Source organism: Phalacrocorax carbo, chromosome 8 (assembly GCF_963921805.1).
Source record: "Phalacrocorax carbo chromosome 8, bPhaCar2.1, whole genome shotgun sequence".
NCBI classification, from domain to species: domain Eukaryota; kingdom Metazoa; phylum Chordata; class Aves; order Suliformes; family Phalacrocoracidae; genus Phalacrocorax; species Phalacrocorax carbo.
In genome coordinates, this window is record NC_087520.1 from 23,445,463 (window position 1) to 23,463,659 (window position 18,197).

An 18,197-nucleotide genomic window follows, 5' to 3' on the forward strand; every position below is an offset into this window, starting at 1 on the left:
CACAGGCTTGTACCACATGGTTGGTTGCCATGTCTCTTCCACCCTGGAGGTGGTGGTGTTCCACCAGCAATGGTATTTACTAAATTAATCTTCCTGGCACAGGAGTGGAATCATGTTCCCTTTGCCTTCAGAGCTGACTAACCCATCAGGTGCTAATTTTCAAGGCATTAGTGTGCCTTGCTGAGCTTGCTTTCAGAGTATGTGAACTTGGCATTTCCCATCTTGAGACCTGTTGGGAAAGGCTGGGGTGGGCTGTGCTCAAGCTGGTCAGTTTTCAAATCGGGCTGCTTTGGCACTTGAATTGCAATGGAGCTTTCTTGGAAGCTGATGTTAGAGCCCTCCTGTTTGGTACTGCACTGTTTTCATATATTCCCTCTTTCAAATGTAGGACTGTTCTGTCACTGCTTCAATGCTATGGAAGTTGGCACTCAAAATTAATTACTCAAAGAGATGAACTGTTTCAGTAGAAAGGCATTTTGTGTGGTCACCACTAAGCACAGCTCCTGATACTGTAGCTCCAGATCTAAATGAAGCCTGGCAGAGGAGAGAGAATCTAAGAATAGGTCTGGTTTATGAGCCTTGCTCTGCAGAAGGATTTTGTCCATGAGGTCAGGATAATCCTTTGAATAACAAGCCCAAGAAGCCTGAAGAGACCATGCTTAGAAGTCGGGTTCAAACAATGATAGGTGTGGCAGGTGTTAGTTTTAAAGCTATCTAAAATGAGATTCTTTTAGGCTGTTAAAAGTTCAAAGCAGTTATCCTTCAACATTGGTCACTGTAGGTCTTTCTGGGGCCCTTTTACAGCCTTTCTCCACACAGTTGCTCACTCCTGGTTCCTTACCTGGAGAAGACAAACACCAGTGTTTCTAAATCAGTATTGCTTAGTATTTTTGACACCCACAGGTCACTTTTGAGGCCCAATATATGCAAACAGATTTGCTGTATCTTGTCGTTTGTGCCTGTGTTTACTGCAAGTGTTAGGCTGAACCCTGATGGTCACCTCCTACCTCGGAAGGCTTGTGTGGAGGTGAGGGAAGGCCGGGCAGCTGCCTGGTGTTACTTTTCCCCACAACCAACCAGATTTAACCCTCCATGAGTGAGACTTCAGGTGTCCCCTCTCGGCATCGCCTGTAAGGCCCAGGAGCCAGGGCCGGTGGCCCGCCCGATGCCCCCTCAGTGGTGCCCCGGCCCCGGCAGAGGAAGGGGGCGGCGGAGGTGCTCCCGCCGCGGGAGAGGTCCGCGCCTGCCACCCCCGGCCCTGCCGCCCGCCCCGCCCGCCCCCAGGCCGGCTCCGCCCCCGCCGCACCCGGAACCCTCCGGCCCGGCGACGGTTTCCGCTCGGCGCAGCAGGCCCGGACCGGAGGCGGAAGCGTGGGTGGCGGGCCGGGCCGGGGCAGCGCGGTGGAGGCTGTGCGGGCGGTGGTGGCGGCGGCAGAGGGAAGCGGGCCAGGCCCCATGGCCTCCTCCTCTAGCATCGATATCGAGGACGCGACCCAGCACCTGCGGGACATCCTCAAGCTGGACCGGCCGGGAGGTAAGGGCCGGGACCGAGGGGGTGCGGGAGGCCGTCGGGCGGCGGCGCGCCCCTCCTCAGCCGCGGCCCCGCCGTCCGTCTGGCGGCCGCGCCCCGGGGCTGGGGCCGTCTCTCTCGGGGCGCCTGTGGCATCGCCCCCCGCCGGCTCCTATCCGCCTAGGGCGGGGGTGGCCCGCCTGGCCCCGCCTCTCGCCCCGGAGTGGGGGCCGGGTACCAGCCGGGCAGGGAGTAGAGCCAGTCTCCCACCTTTGGGGGGACCTTCGCTTAGAGGAGAGGGGGGTTGTCACCCAGCAGAGCGGAAGCCGCTGGGAGCCAGAGCTCGCTGCTGCTGCTGCGGCTCTCGGGGCTTTTTTTATCCGAGAGGTGTTGCCGCTGGGAACTGGACGGTGCTCGTCTCCTCTGCCCAAGTCTCCCTTCTGCGTTAAGAATACTTTTTTTCTTAGGGCATGTTGCTGGGCTCAGTGGAAGGGGCTGTTGGGCCTCTCTGAGGGCAGTGCCATTCTCAAACCTGGTGAGGTAATAGTCCAAAAGAGACCATGACCATCAAAGTTTTGCAGGAAAAACTTAGCTCTGGGTAGAGGACAGAATTTATGCCCATGGTCCCATCCTGTTGAGGGAAAAGCAGGGATAGCATACCTTTTAAGTGTCTCGAGAGTCAGTGTGAACACCCTACCTCCAAAACAACTGCCATGTGCGCTGCCTTTTGCTCGGCCAAAAGGATGAGAGGTTGGATGCAGATTGTGTGTAGAGGCACATGAGGTGAGGGGGTAAACCTACAGGAAGCCAGCTTCATTAGTTTTGATACCCATAGAGAAACTTCTTATTACTTGGAGTAGTTTCTTTTGTTTCTGGAGCACTTGGATGCTCCTGGATTATAATTCTTTTAAGAAAATACATTTTCCTTCACAGCGCAGCACTGTACTTAAAAGACTAACAGGATAACTCAGTGCAGGGATGGGGAACACTTGTTTCACAAGCAGTTTCTGAACTGAAAGGATATGTCATGATTGGGAAATGGTTGGAGTTGTTTCTGTTCTCTCAAGGTATCTTGACATTTCCCTGAAGCAGTTTCCCTTGCTGGTTGAAGCAAAGGAGTTATCTACTGAGAACAGCTTATCTATTTTCATTTTTCTTCTATTCATTCTCTTTATACCCTCTCTGTCAACTCTAGTGCACAAGAAGGCAGTTGAGAGGAAAAGGAGCAAATGGACAGTACGTCAAGCGGTAAGGAGCCTGTGGTGGTTCTCAGCAGAAATAACTGCCCGGGTAATAGCAAATAGACTTGAAAGGACCGGTCATAATTAAGTGAAGAGCAAGCACATGTTTGATAACTGGAAGCCTCTGAAAATCCTGTTAGGATGTCAGAGGAAAGGGAAACTGGGGGATCCTTCAAGGCTTTTGAAAGAGAACAGAAGCAACCTTGTGAATTACGTGCGTAGGGCTAGTCTTGTCTGGCATAAAATTGCTCTGGTCAAGCTGCTTTCTAGTTCTAGTTTCTGTCATACCCCGAGTTTCGCTTACAGATCTTAATATCCAGCAGAGACTAGTGTAGCTGCTTTCCAAGGTTACTGTCACAAAGGAAGTTTTGCAGTACTGGGTGTGCATAGCTATGAGCAGCATTACGTTATTCTGGGTGCTGTCCAGGTGGGTGACAAGAAACGCTCCCTGGTCTAAAGAGTTAACAGCTGTCACATGGTTTTTTTTAGTTCTGCTGGGTTTGGTGATTGTGAAAATGTGATCCACCACTAAAGTCCCTCTTGACAGAGTTTTCTCCCAGTTTTTGTAAACATCATTCATCACTTTGGTAGCACTTGACCTTTTTTGATGCCATGCCCTCAGCAAGGGGAAGCTACATGATCAAACCGTGGACCTCCCAGCTGGGGCACATAGACAGGCTGTCAACACCATAGTGCTACAGAGGAGAGTCCCTGCTGGGGTGGTGGGCAGTATCCTTCAATCTGTGCTGAAATCTCTGCTGATACCCATGTGTTAGGTAGGCTCACCCTGCTAGTGTGGCGTTTATCAGGGAAGTCACTGTTCAGTACAAAGTAGTGTCCCTGTCGCGATGTGGGGGTGGGAGGAGTGGGAGGAGGAAGAGTTCAGTATCTCAGCTCTGCTCCTGCTTTCCTGCTCTTTAAAAAGGTAATGAATAAGACCACACTGTCCCTTTGACACCCTACGTCTACCAGTGTCAGTTAACATTTTGTGTTTGTTCATGTACCTACTAAACGCTGAGCCTCTTCCATTCTTTTATGCCTTCAAGACTCTGTGTGGGCAGCACCTGTGCTTGTCTGGCTCCCACTAAGACAGAGTGATGGGCTAAACCCATTCCTGAACTTCAGCGTACTGTTGTTGTGCCCATCAGCCTCTGTGGAGTGTTTCCTCCTTCCCTTTCCCATGGAGCGAATGTCTCAGTCCTGCTGTCCATAAAAGAAAGGAGATGCTTTTGTGAGCTGTTCCTGTTGCTGCAAACAGAGCAAAGAAAATACTGTCTTTACCTGGCAGCCTAGCTGCTTTTTCTGTAGTGAATTTTTTCCTGCTTTCAGTCGCAAAGTATAAATTGTGGTCGATGGAAGTTGCTGCAACTGGACAAACACCAACCATATGTTGTAGGAATAAGGGGCACATCTTAATCTTGCAACAGCAAGTGGAGCACAAATGTGTTAGGTTTTTACAGGATTCCATTCACCAGCCTGAAGTTGCCTTGTGCTGGGTAAGCGCCACTGCTGTTTTCTTCATGCAGTGCAAGTAAATAGAGGTGAGTGCCCAAATGGCCTCTGTGTTGGGATGCGCTGTCGCTGCACAGGCTTTTTGCGTCCATAGTGTAGTTGCTCATTTAATGACTGTTCATAAATGTCCGAGTTTTAGATATTCTTCTGGCAAGTGAAAAATAGTCACAGTTATTTCTGTAGGTAGCAGCACACATCCTGGTATGTTAAAGACTTTTTGGTAACTGAAAGCTTGCCTTGCTTCCAGAGGATGTGCCTCTTGCCTGCACTTATGTTTGGGTTTCTTATGTGTGCCAGTAACAGTGGAGCTTCTGGTCCTGGGAGCAGCCATTTTGCAAGAGCTCAGCAGCTGTTGTTACCTGGCAACAGTATACAAAATTTTGGTTTTCAAAACCAGTGAAAATTTCAAGCGAGGGTTCTGCTGAGACAGAAGGCTTTGGCTTCGATGTACCGATGTATAAGTGCAGATGGACTGGGCTTGCTCTCTAATGGGGATCGTCAACTATTTACCTTGCTAGTAAGTAGCAAGTAGGGAGAAGAGTCTCCTTCACCCCCTGTTACATCTGTCCCCTTCTAGAAGAGTTCAGAAGTCACAGAAGCCACCAGGCAACTTGTGCTAGGCCAAATATAAGAAGCCAGGGTACATGTACTCTTCAAAGCACAGCTGAAACTCTGAACAAATGGTTGCTTTAAGCAAAACCTGAGTGCTGTAAACTTTTGTGTGACTAGTCAACTAAGGGAAAAATGGGAATCCTGTAGGCACAGTTGCACAGCTTTGTAGCTCAATTACTTGAACACCTGGACTTTGAGATCAGGTCTTAGTCAGAAGCCAGAGTTGGAAAGTAACACATATGTTATTTCCAGCCAACCCCAAATGTTGCAGCTGACCGCTGTATGGATGGGCTTCGGAGATCTGTCTGCAGGCACGATTAGGTTAGAAATGTTAGAAGGGTTAGAAATGACCCTTCAGGAACCCTTTGATCTGGCACTTGATTCAGTGAATCTGAATTACCAACTAAGTCTTTCTGATTCAAGCCTGTTTGCTCCTTGAACCTGGTAAGTTCCTTGTACGTGTTCTGTGGTGTTTTTCTGATCTGGGATTGCACGTGTAAGAACAGAGCTATGACTTTGCTCATTTGTGTGCAGATAAAGTTCTTATGTGAGAGGTCTCTTAATTTATCCTTTTTGGAGAAGAATACTTTTCCCAACCAATTCAGTGTGTTCTACCTGATAGATGAGTAGAACCTGACAAAAAAACATCTGGAGGCGGTGTATTTCATGCAGTGCTCTTTCTTTTAAATGGATATTGTGCACTGTTGGTCCTGCTTTTTCCTAGGTTCAGTGAATGAGAACCAGAGACCATCAAATTCGTATAACGGAGACCTGAATGGACTGCTGGTGCCTGATCCCATCGTGGCCGGAGATAGACCTCCTTTGGCTAAGCCAGTGCATCGCAGCATTTCTCTGGGAGCCCTGCAGGAGAAGCAAGTTATGTAAGTTTTGTTGAAAAAAGGCTAAGGGTGAATAGGAAATTGTTAAAAATTAGTTCTGGTGAGCCTGGACAAGCAGAGTGAGTTTTACGTTGAGTTCAGGTGGCAGTTGAGTCCCTGCTATTGGTCAGAGCTTTTGTAGTTTTTGCAATGCTGATGTGTGGAGCCTGCCATCCCTGCTACTCGAACTGAAGAATATCAGCAGAGCTGTTTAGGGAGAAGGGGAGCAGGACTGGCCACACAGCAGACACTGCAAGTCAGGGTGGAGGTAAATTAGCAGGGCTCTGGGTAGGACTTGGCATTCTCACACAGACCTTCAGCCGGACTCTTTCAGGGACCCAGGTTACCTGAGTGATAATTTATACCGGTTTGTAGTATGGTAGACCTTGCACTGGTAGAAGTATTTCTCTCTGCAGAACTTAAAACAGGACAAATGATCCTGAGCTAGATTTCTACTTAACTCTTTGCTAAGTGCATGTACATCAGTGTGTTTTGGATAGAACATGTGCTTTTACTGCTTATATGCAAGAGAACATATGCATATAGAATACCTTGGATTTGTCATAGGAGTAATAATACATATCCACACCTACAGATCCACCTCAGTCTAACTGGTGTAATGCTTGGCTTCGTGTGCTGACTCTTAACATCAGAGCTCATGTAAATAGCTTTTGTTTGGGTTCTCTGGTCATGGTTTTGAGAGAGGATGCTGCAAGAACTATGAGCAGTGTGCACTGTTGTTGATGAGGTGCCACTGATTGGCTTTGGTCTCTTTGCACCTTCCAGTGTTCAGCAGTACTCAAGGCTACTTTAACCCAATGTAGTTCTGTGCTCCAGTCAAATAGATTAATGGACTGTGAGAAGAGACTGGAGGTTTTAAAGCTGAGCAAACCAGGTGTTTGGCACCTGGAGAAGGGAGCCTCTTAACTGAAAGTACTTCTGTGTTCAGTTCAAACCTCCTAGATGCACAGATAGTCCTGCACTGCTGTTAAAATTTTGAATTGTAAATATCTGACCTCTGTTCTCTTCTTTTGAGTCTTGTCTGATTTTTCCCTTTGTTTTTCTTAAAAGCTGCCTTTCCAGTGGTGACAGCTCCACTTGTGTGGTGATATCAGCAAAAGACGTGGAGATAGTGGCCAGCAGTGATTCCAGCATCACCAGTAAGGCCAGAGGGAGTAACAAGGTAAGGAGCAAGAGAAAGAATAGTTCTGTCTCTTTTTTTTCTTAATCACATCAGCTCATGCTTGAATATTTTAAACAGACATTATTATCTCTTTCCTGTGTTATAGGAGCTTGTCATTAGGTAGAAGTTTGTCAAAGACCTTAACAAGGGGGAAAAAATTGGAGCAGTGTCTTGTAATTGATTGTTACTGTTATTCCAGAGACCGGCTAAGTCATTGTCTAATTTTCAGGAACAAGTCCATGATCTAACCTGTAGGTTCCTGGGAAAGTGTCCATCCTTCACAAACAAGCTTTTCCTGCTGATTGTTTCTTCACTGGAAGGTCTTCACTAAGGAGGGAGGGTTGCTCTTGATAGCTAGCTAGCCTCAGTCCTGCTGAGGGCTCTACCCAGCAGACCAGAGCTGCAGAAGAACCACTATCCTGAGATTAGAACTAGAGCTGTAGCAGAGTACCAAGACATGTTGAGAACAAATGCTAATAATTAGGAGACAGAACTCTGGTCTTGATCTTCTCAGCTTTTTCATATTATATCACTTTGTCCCTTGATGTGCATTGAATTAAGGGACCAAAGAGATCGTAAATGACTACTGTACTATGTTATTATTGTTTTTCATAGATAATACTGAAGATAAAAATGAAAGGGAGGACTTCTGCTGTAATTCCCATAGCATTTCTTAATTTTTCGCTCACAGAGACAATGCTTATCAAATAAGACCAGGACTCTCAGCTTCTTGGAAAGCAGTATTAAAACGAAAAAGCAAGTGCCCATGCAGAAAATGTGTTTCTGTATTTCAAAAAAGTTTCCAAGAACTGTGAATCTGGGCACAGTGCTAATAAAGAGGTAAAGGCTGCTTTGCTGTACTTGCAGGGTAGAGTGTTGTTCTGCAGTGTGACAAAATTCAGAGAGTCACATTCCTTCCTGCAATGGAAGAAGATAGTCACCAGCCTCCAGAATTTTGAATCGTCAGGGCTCTGCTGCCTGGTACTCAACGTGCAACTCTTCTTACCAACTGCTGCTTCTAATAGCTTCCTATTAAACCTCAGAGATCCTCCCTGGAGGAAATCATATATTTGGCATGTTTGTTTCAGGAAAAGTTAATTCCAGGCACATCTCATGTTTTGTTTTCTTTCTCCTGAGCAGGTGAAAATACAGCCTGTTGCTAGATATGACTGGGAGCAGAAATACTATTATGGCAATCTGATAGCTGTTTCAAATTCCTACCTGGCTTATGCCATTAGAGGTGAGATACCTTCTTGTTGTGGATGTGATTTGTATTCTTTTGCTCCGTGTATCTCTGAGAGGCAAAGTTCACATCAGAAGAAGGTAACTGGCAATAATTGAAGCATTTCTTGAAATACCGAGATCAGGATGCTGTTGTAGTGGGAGTATAAGTGAAACTGGAGCTACAGGGGAGGGAGAAAAGCTTTTCTGAAGTTAGAAATAAAAGAAAGGACTCGGGTTGGAATTGAGGAAAAGTTGAAGGATTACGTTAGTTTCACTGGACAGTATGCTGATGTTGAGATTATTCCTCTAATTAAATATTTCTGCAGTAAACAAGTTTCTCTGTAGCTAAGCACAGAAGCAGCCCTGTGGTAATTTGAGCAGATCAATGTTTGCAATGGATTTGCTTGCATGAATTTAGAACTGAGTTTAAGGCTAAATTTAGAGGAGCCAAAGAGCAACGCAGATGCAGTGTATTTTGCAGTAGGAAGCGAGAGAAAAGCAGAACAAAACAGGGAAAGATTGTTTCGCAACATACAGAAAACAAATTAATATTTTGTCATCTGCAATGTCTCTTTCTGCTCTCATATAAGCACGCAGTGTTTGGGGCTCCATCAGTGCTTTCCTTTCTTCTTAGTTCTAACACCCATCAGTTCGTCTGGCTTTTTATGAAATCTACTACTCCGCTTCTGTGTTTTTTCCTAGCTGAGGTTATTTTAGAGCAGCTTTAGGCTGTCTCACCCTTTTTTTTTTTTTAAGTATTAAAGCTTAGGTGCAGTAACACTATGGAGAGCTGAATGGTCTGCTAGGGCCAGCTTGGGCATTGAGAAGCGGAAACAATAGGGCCTCCATAAGACTGCCTTCATTATAGTGATGTTTGTCTCAAATGGGAAGTTGGAGACTTTTGCTTTGTATGTGCATGCTGTAAAGCATGTTCTTTTCAGTCATGCAAGCCAAAAAGCAGTACTTTTTGCCAGGTGAATGTTTATGCTTTTTACATTCCCCTTACAGAAGATACATTTGGCCTACCTGCCTCTCAGTGACTCCACTTACTGAAAATGAAATTGCAATTAAAATTAATTCGCTGTCACTGGAGGTCAGTCTTGGAGGTTTGGTAGCTTTGTCATGAGCGCGGGATAAAGATTTAGGCCTTACATTTAATGAAGGCATCTTTCAGAGAATAATCCTGAGAATCACAAGAAGTCAAATTCTGTTGACTTTTTAAGTAGAGGAACTTAGAATTTGAGGTGCTCAAGAAATTGTAGAAGATACGGGGAATTAAGCGGCCCCTTCCAAGGCAGGCAAACTCTTCCTGATGCGCCATTCCAATCTTTTGTGCCAAAGTGAAAAGTGCAGAGAATGTTTGTCTGGGTCTTGAAAGGGCTTGTTAACATGGATACAGGTTTTCAGTGTGTTGCCAGTGACAGCTGATGTTAGGATGGGTACTGGAAATTACAAACCAATGGCTGGAAACAAAGGCAGTCCAGTGGGGAAATTGCACAGCTAAATGATGACTTCTCCCTCTGTCTTTTCTGCAGCTGCCAGTAATGGCTCCGCTATGGTGCGGGTGCTGAGCATCAGCACTGCTGAGCGGACCTTGCTGAAAGGATTCACAGGCGGTGTGGCAGACCTGGCATTTGCTCATCTCAACTCCAACCAGCTGGCATGCCTGGATGAGGCCGGCAACCTTTTTGTCTGGCGCCTGGCCATGGATAAAGAAAAAATCCAGTATCTTGTCAAAATATGCCTCATAACAGTCTTTGTGTAACGGTTAGATGTGAATGCAGCCTCAAAATTGCAACTTATTTTGTAGCCTCTTCAGAATACCAGCGTTATGGGGGGAGGTCAATACTTCTGCTCCTTCCAGAGTATCAAATCAATCAATTTGTGCCTGTATTCAGCACAATCATTATGTGATATTGCATTTAAGTAGAAATTCTAGGAGTGACACCCCAGTGCTTCTTCTGGTCCAGGCAAAAGTAGTCAGTGAGAAGTATCAGTCTGGACTTAGCTGGCCTTACACATGGACAGTGTTACCTTGGCCATGTGACAAAGCTTTTTACTCACGTTTGTGTGTTCTCGCTCTTTTCCTCAGTTATTTTTCTGGGGAAGAGGATGTAATACTTTCCCCCTGCCACTTGCTATCTTCCTTCCAAACCTGTCATCCCTCTTTTGGTGGTCCTGAAAGTTATTTTCAGTGTTTGATTCATTGCCCTATATCATCTTCTTTTAATTGCTAGGAGTGACTGCTCAGTGCTTTTGGGAAGCACATGCGCCTGTGGGATATGTCGTCTTAGGCTGTGGCTTCTTAATTTCAATCGTATACCATCATTTCAAAAGCAGCTGGAGTGAAGGTGGTTGTAGTTGTTTAAGATCTGATTTGTATGGGTGGACCAGAGCATTTGGCCTGGGACAACGTGGTAGCTTTTCTGTCTTTCTGTGATAGTGTTGTTACGCTAGCTGAAATAATTTAATCTGTCCATTAGCAGTTGCGTGGATTGCATGTTCAGATGTGTGTGCTCCTGTTGTGCTTATCCTGTCCCTGTCTGCAGCCTGCAAGAGAAAATTACGAGATTCTATTAACTTTTGTAAGCTTAACCTCTTCTGCTGGTGAAGAAATGCTGGTTTGCCACCCTTCTTAGCAGAATCCTTTTATCTGATTTCTTTTTGAGTCTTGATCAAAAAAATCATGAGGTTTAGTAGTATTTACCAGAGGACCAAGCCTGAACAGATTATTGCTGAGTGTCAGAAGCACTGCCAGAATGTTATGTTTCTTAACTGTGGTGATCAGAGAGGAGATCCTGGTTAACATCAAGCGACCTGACAATACCCCATTGAACACCTCTCGAAGAATCATCTGGTGCCCTTTCATCCCAGATGATAATGAGGAGAGTGGTGAAGAGGGAAGTCAGACGTTGGCCTTGTTGCACGAGGACAGGGTAAGGAAACCTTGCTTATGAAACGTTGTCCCTTATTAGAGGGAGAGAATTTAATGACAGAAAGAACCAATATGGTTAGAGCTGTAAAGGCTTCTGTCCCATCTGTGCTGGGGATCCTCCCATAATATGAGGTGTTCCAAGGAGAGGTCATGCTGATCTTTCCTCAGGGCTCAGGAGGAAGGAGAGTGATAACTTCTGCTCACCATCAAATAGTGGGACCACTAGAAACAATGTGGTGGGCCAGAGGCATCACTCCTCTGCTCAGGCTGAGCTAGTTCCCAGGGAAAGGGGGATTGGTGAGCCACAGATACGACTGCCAGGAGCAGTTCCCCGTACTTTCATGTAGCTGCATGTCGGGCAAGCATCTAGTGGCCAAACTGGGTGGAAATGGGAAGGTTTGTGTCACATACTTGCCATTGAGCTGGTATGTCAGGATATAAGGTATAAGAAATAAGGTATAAGATATAAGGATATAAGAAATTCTCTGCTGGATCAGACCAGTAGTTGTAGGAATAAACCTGTGTGCCCACATGTTTTCCAGGCAGAGGTGTGGGATTTGGACATTATCCGAGCAAACAACAGCTCCTGGCCTGTGGAAGTGCCTAGCATCAAAGAAGGCTTCATCGTAGTGAAAGGACACAGCATGGTATAAACCTGTTTTGCTCTTTACTGCCATCACATAGGTGATCACTACAGATCACTTAGGTTTTCTTTGGGTTGTAGTGTCTCAGGAGCTGCAGTTCTTAGGACAGCTGGCTGTAAATAACCCAGTTTCTTACCCATCCAAACTATCACCCACAACCTACTGGCTATGTACACACAGTATTGGTAAGTAACCTTTGTTTAAAGAGCCAGGGTGAATGTGTAGCCGTATTGTTTGAAAATGGCTCTTGACAAAACTCATCTGTATTTCCAAGGGCCTGTTTGACAAACTGGGCTGTATTTCATCTATTTTGCTACAAGTCCTGGTAAATAGAACACTTAACGCTGCAGTGGTTTACTGCTGGATAAGAAGGGGGAGATTAAGCCCAATGACATCTTTATTCCTCTATGATTTCCCTAATGAGTATAGTTATATCTGTGAGTACAGTGGACCAGGACTGCAGCTGAGTATCCAGTAGGTGATATTTCAAATATAAAATAATCAACTGGAAAGAGGCCAGTTTCATTTCTTGAACAGGATGATGACAAAGTAATTGTATCACTTTGTTTCACAATCATAATTGTTTCATCTATCATGACTGTGAAAAGCCAGAAGATCCCAAACCAAAATGAGCTCTGCTCATAACATGAGTAACAGTGGGAATGGTAGCAACACAATCCATTGTACTTAAATTTGCTGTCTGGAAAAGGTGAATGTTAGTTATTATTACAAAAGAGTCCTGTCAGTTCTTCTGTGAAGGGTTAAGTTGCCTGGTGACATGTCTGTTGGAAATCACTCTGACAAATGTACTGTCAAATTCCTGTTTGAAGAGTTCTCTTTCTCCCCAAGGAGTTGTAAAATCACTTTTCTTTGTCTTCCCACCCTGCCTCTGTTTAGTGCCTGAGCGAAGGAGCACTTTCTCCAGATGGAACTGTGTTGGCCACAGCAAGTCATGATGGTTTTGTCAAATTCTGGCAGATCTATATTGAGGGACAAGACGAGCCAAGGTAACTGGAGTATTAGAAAATTAAAGATCTTGGAACAGAGAGCACCACTTTCTGAGAATTTCCATGTTATCACCTCGAATCACCTGCAATGGTCATTCTCAGGGCATTATAGAGATACAGGGTGAATGTTTGTAATCTGTTGCACAAGAGTTGTATCACTGAATATTATATATGCTCAAGGTTTGGTAAACTTAGATAAAAAGCAAAGAACTGTGTCTGGAAGCAGGAGTTCTGTGCTTTGCACAGGCTGTAGTGAAACTATTTTTGCACTGTCCCTGTAAATGCAGAAAGCTTCTCTGAGCTTTTCTTCTCAATGTTGACTTCTTTTATGTATTGTGCCCTTGTTTAGCACCAAACCAAGTACCGACACATGATTTCTTTTTTTTTGGTCACAATCTGTGGCAGCATGGGCTGTGACCTCCTTATTTTATATAAGCCTGTAAACAGCTACAAGCTGATAACACTTGGTGGCTGCTGACTCAATGCTGTCTTTGTACAGGTGTAACGTGTTCAGCGCCTACCTTATATATTCCTTATTAACTAGACCCTGCACACTCGATCTTTTCTGATTCTTTCTTAGGTGTCTTCATGAGTGGAAACCCCATGACGGTAGGCCTCTTTCCTGCCTGCTCTTCTGTGACAACCATAAAAAACAAGACCCAGAGTAAGTCCCCAATCCTGTACTTGGATTATCAAAGTTTAGTAGTGTCTTCTAACTCTACTTTTGGAGGGCTTCTTGTAGCTGCATTGTACTTGTAAAAAAATTAGTGTCATGGCAGGAGCAAGTCCTGTCATCTTTGTAGTCAATTTTTTGGTGAGGGAGGAATAAATAAGGCTCTGCAGTACAGTATAAAGGGACCCTAATTCTAGTGTCAACTCCATGAAAGCAATGAAAATTCTAAATTGATGAGTCCTTTTAGGTTTGTGGCATGGTCAGTTTTAACTGGGCTGTTATCCTCCAAATTTCTGCTGCAGTTGATTAAAAAGTAAAAGTAACTGTTTTGGTTTTTAATTTTTATTGTTTTTTCAGTCAGTTGTGGCCTTAAGGCTCTTGAGAGCTGAGAGCTATAGCGGTTTCTAATCTGCCTCAGTGGAGAGATTTTTTGGGAACTTTAAGACACCATTGGGCAAAATTAGCTATGGGCAGCTTGCGAGGAACTTTTCTGTGAAACGTCCTTATGGGAAGGACCAGATATTCTTTAAGAGAGCTTAATTCTGTTGGGCCTGCAGGGTTCCCTTCTGGAGATTCCTCATCACAGGAGCAGATCAGAACAGAGAACTGAAGATGTGGTGCACTGTGTCTTGGACCTGTCTGCAGACTGTCCGGTAGGTGTTGATATGCCGAGTCCCATGAAGTGTTGGATTTACTTTGAGCAGTGGATCGTAACAAAGCTCTCAGTTTCCAGGTATACTTACTTTGCAAAGGTGATCCTTGATCTCCAGTGGTGTCTTCTCTAACCCCATTTAGAGGATCCTTTGCCAATCTGACCTATCTGTTGAAAGCTGTCAGGGCTGTTACAGACTGTCAAGATTTGGCAAGGCAGGGCAGGTTGATCCTGGTAACACCAGTCTCCTTGGTGTTACCAAGACCTTTGCTTTGGTCTGTAGAGCACAGATATACCTGTGGCATGAGGAGAGGCATTCCAAATTGCACTCCTTGAGAGCTTTCTTCTGTAAAAATACTAGATACTCAATAACCAATCTAGGATCTCTTCCCCTTACTGCTTTTTCATTTTAAATAATGAGAGGCTGCTATGTTGACAGAGCTTAAGCAGTTATACAAGGCTTACTTGCCAAGCCATATGGGTCAAGAAGTTCAAATTCCACTTTAGTACATTCCTTCACTCAACTTATGTTCCTTAGTTTTACCTTTCTGCTGATGAATCGTGGCCTCTCTGATCACATGCACATGTAAGGCCACTTCTCATTTTTAAGAGAGCAGTTCAGAATATGGCATACAGCTGAGTGCTGCTTTTCCCACCTCATACTACAGAAACTCCAAAGCCTATAGAAGAGTTATTTTGATTTGGTGGTTTTTTGTTTTTAAATCTGTAGCGTTGGCTCATGTCCTCCTATGAATGTGGAATGTGTTAAGTAATGACAAACTGTCATCTTTCATTTAAATTTTCAGAATCTATATCTAGATCCTGTTCTGTGATCTCCATGCTGGTCTCTTAGCTGAAGTCAGCACTGATTTCTGCAATGATGTTCTGGTTCTAGTGGGTGGTTGCACTGTAATATGGTTGTAAGCTCCTTAAGAATATTTTTTGTAACTAATGCAGTTTCATAGCAGTTGTTCTGGTTGTGCTAATCTACCTTGCTTTCTGCACCCCCCAACTTCTTGTTTGTGGATCTAGCTTTTGTCCTGACATCTTCAGCTCCATGAGTATTCTTCCCAGCCTGAAAGTCTGCCTGGACCTCTCTGCTGAATATCTGATACTGAGCGATGTGCAGAGAAAAGTAGGTGGTTCATTTTATTGCTGGCTGTGTGGGTAATGGTGACAGAAGGAGAAATGACCATCTGTGTGACTGATTGTGCTGCCTAGGTCTAGGATTTGCATGTTAATAGCTAAAAATGAAGAGTTTGGCCTCATCTATTTCATCATAAGATGTCAAATGGTAACCATTCACTCGATTCATCCTGAGGAGCCTTAGGATTACTTCTCACCCTAAAGTAAAGCTCTCATTTGGAGACACCAGTGTCTGGCACAGTAGGATTGAGTTCCTGATAGACATTGACTTAGATAGGAGTGTGCTTATTGTGGTTTCCTTGGGTGTTCTGTTTCAAACTGAAATGGCTCAGGCTTTATTCCTCATGTTATTTCCATTGTTCCAAATCTCGTTCAGGTGCTACGTTTTGTAGTCCACGCACATGTACGCATGGTCTGCTCCAAAAGCCCAGTGGCTTACTGTTTCTGATTCTTCCAGGTCTTGTATGTGATGGAGCTGGTGCAGAACCAAGAGGAGGGCAAAGCTTACTTCAGCTCCATCTCAGAGTTCCTCCTTACCCACCCAGTCCTAAGCTTTGGCATCCAGGCAGTGAGCCGGTGCCGGTTGAGGCACACTGAAGTCCTCCCAGCAGAAGAGGAAAATGACAACTTGAGTGTAGGTAGGTGATGAAGAGAATTTGGTTGCTGTGACATCAGGATTTCTTTCCTTACTGGTTCTGGCTTTCTCATGAAAGACTGGCTCTTTTCTTCTCTTAATATGTATGAAATACATCCTGTGCAGCTAGAGTACTTCAGGGAAACACAGCAGAGTTGGTTGCAAGGGACCTCTGGAGGTGTCTCGTCCAACTTGCTGCTTGAAGCGGGACTGTTGCTGGTGGCAGATCAGGTCATCTATGGCTTCATCTAGCTACATGCTGAAGGCCCCCAAACATGACGCTTCTGCCTCTGCTCTGGTGCCCTGTCACAGGGCTGCACCCCTTCATAAAGAAAATATTTCTTAATCCTGAATCTGAACCTCCCAACCCAGGTTGTAGCCATTGCCCCTTATTGCACAGAAGCTCTGCTGAGGTGTTTCTGTTACTAAAAAAGCATTCCAGGGCTGTGTGGACTTAAGTGACTGTGAGTGATGCTTTGGTTAAGGTACAAGAGTAGCTGCTCGGTACCTGAGCCATGATGCTTTTGTGATTGCAGAGTGTCATTGCCCCCAGCAGAACAGAGGGGACGGCTTCTTCTGGCAGCGTGGGGCTGTATCTCCCTCCAGCACAGTTTGCTTCAGGCTCACAGGAGCAAAAGAGTTCCTGGAAGAACTGGCAGGATGTATTTCTGTGGCTGCTTGTCTGAGTAAACTATGGAATTAAACACCAGAGGTGCAAGCATATGGTCTGAGAAACCAACTGGTTGCTTCTGAATTGTGCTGCCTGAGCTCTGACAGATGTGAGGACAGTATACAGTCTGAGTTGAGGGAAAGGGTGGGATTCTTCCCAGTCACATCTGGAAGGCATATTCCCAAGCTTCTTGCAACGGAAGTGAACGAGTAACTCTCATGGGTTTCTCCTCTAAAAGGAGATGTCATCTTCTGGCTGTTACTCCAGCGAATATGACAGTGAATCCTGTGGAGAACTGTCCCATGTAGACATTCCTTGATTGCTGCCTCTCTTCAACTGTTGGTTTGCTCTTGCTCCCCTACATTTCTATTAGTAAAATTTGGAAAGGTGCTTTGAATAACAGCGACGTATTTCCTGTTAGAAAGATACAGCTGTACTGATAGTCCAGGAGCAATGTGCTTCCCTACATAATATAGTCAATTCTTGTTGTTATCAATATTAGTGGTGTAGCTCTGAAATGCAGAAGCAAAAATGACAGATTACATGTAAGCAAGTCAGGAGCAGATGGGGACTGAAGCTTTGTGTCCTGTCTAGTGCTCAGATAATTAGGACAATTTGCATAGGAATGCCTAATTTTGGGCGGGGGGGTGGAATGTGTATGTTGATTTATCTTTTTGACTCGGCCTCCTTAGTTTTGTTAGTAGTGAGACAGATACAGGTGTTGAGTGAATGTTGTCAGTGCTGGGTCATGGGATGTTATTACAGAGCTGTTCATAACTAGAGTTGTTTACAGTCGAGAAGGATGGTTGAGCCCTAGTCTGAACTTACGTATGTTATAAGCTAGTGTGTCTCTCTTAAAATATACCTAACCAGTCACTTCAACAGCCTGAACAAATCACTGGCAATTCTAGACCTCAGCTTCCTCCTCTTTACCTAATGAGGTATCTTTTTTTTTTTCCTCTTCCTTGGGGCTCTGAGCAAATCTGGTTGCTCTCACATTGAAAAGTTAAGGGAGTGTAGGATACAGTTCCCCTTAACAGGTTGAATCTACCTCTGAAGTGGAGAAGTGATGAAGCTGTATCTCTGCTGCTGGCTCATCTGCTGTGTTGGTTTTTCTAGTAGTTTGTCTGCTATTTCCATCCAACTTCATATTTTACTTTTGTCTCATTTACAGAAGGTGCTCAGGGAGCTGGGGCTGTTGAATCAGCAGCAGGCGTGCTGATAAAACTCTTCTGTGTGCACACCAAGTGAGTATGCAGAGTAGCTACCATGGGCAGCTGTCTATGGTTGTCCTAATCCTGCACTGACCTATGGAAATTTAACTTACCAGTTCCTTTTGCTCACAAGAAAAACCACTTGGACTTGTAGAAATTTCTAGCTGTGGTGCGTGCAGTATGGACTTACCAGGAGGTAGCCCTGCATGATGCTGTGGCAAGCTAGTATTTTTGTTGCAAGGAGTACACAGTGACTTAATAGTTGTGCTCGTGTTTGCACATGAGCTGGGAAACATCTCTCGAATACCCTGGATGCCAGAACTGGGTGGCACAGCTGAATGAGGATCAGCTTCTGCTGAGCGTGTCCCGAGAAGGGCAACAAAGCTGGTGAAGGGTCTGGAGAGCAGGTCTTATGAGGAGCGGCTGAGGGAGCTGGGGTTGTTTAGCCTGGAGAAGAGAGGG

The 18,197-nt window shown here is 45.0% G+C and overlaps 1 protein-coding gene across 2 annotated transcripts in view; it reads left to right on the forward strand.

Annotated features, from left to right (window-relative positions):
* Positions 1–1,340: 1,340 nt before the first annotated feature.
* EDC4 (enhancer of mRNA decapping 4) overlaps positions 1,341–18,197 on the forward strand; it is a 38,664-nt gene continuing 21,807 nt past the window's right edge. Inside the window, exons 1-14 of one of the 2 annotated variants that reach the window (XM_064459134.1) lie at positions 1,356–1,534; positions 2,706–2,758; positions 5,600–5,756; positions 6,825–6,936; positions 8,077–8,176; positions 9,696–9,885; positions 10,949–11,096; positions 11,638–11,742; positions 12,637–12,746; positions 13,327–13,410; positions 13,977–14,072; positions 15,104–15,206; positions 15,675–15,855; positions 17,696–17,768. In XM_064459134.1, coding sequence (XP_064315204.1) covers positions 2,740–2,758; positions 5,600–5,756; positions 6,825–6,936; positions 8,077–8,176; positions 9,696–9,885; positions 10,949–11,096; positions 11,638–11,742; positions 12,637–12,746; positions 13,327–13,410; positions 13,977–14,072; positions 15,104–15,206; positions 15,675–15,855; positions 17,696–17,768 — 1,478 coding nt within the window. In that variant the 5' untranslated portion in view covers positions 1,356–1,534; positions 2,706–2,739. Of the gene's footprint in view, positions 1,535–2,705; positions 2,759–5,599; positions 5,757–6,824; positions 6,937–8,076; positions 8,177–9,695; positions 9,886–10,948; positions 11,097–11,637; positions 11,743–12,636; positions 12,747–13,326; positions 13,411–13,976; positions 14,073–15,103; positions 15,207–15,674; positions 15,856–17,695; positions 17,769–18,197 lie in introns of both variants that reach the window. The other variant, XM_064459133.1, reaches the window with a different exon arrangement.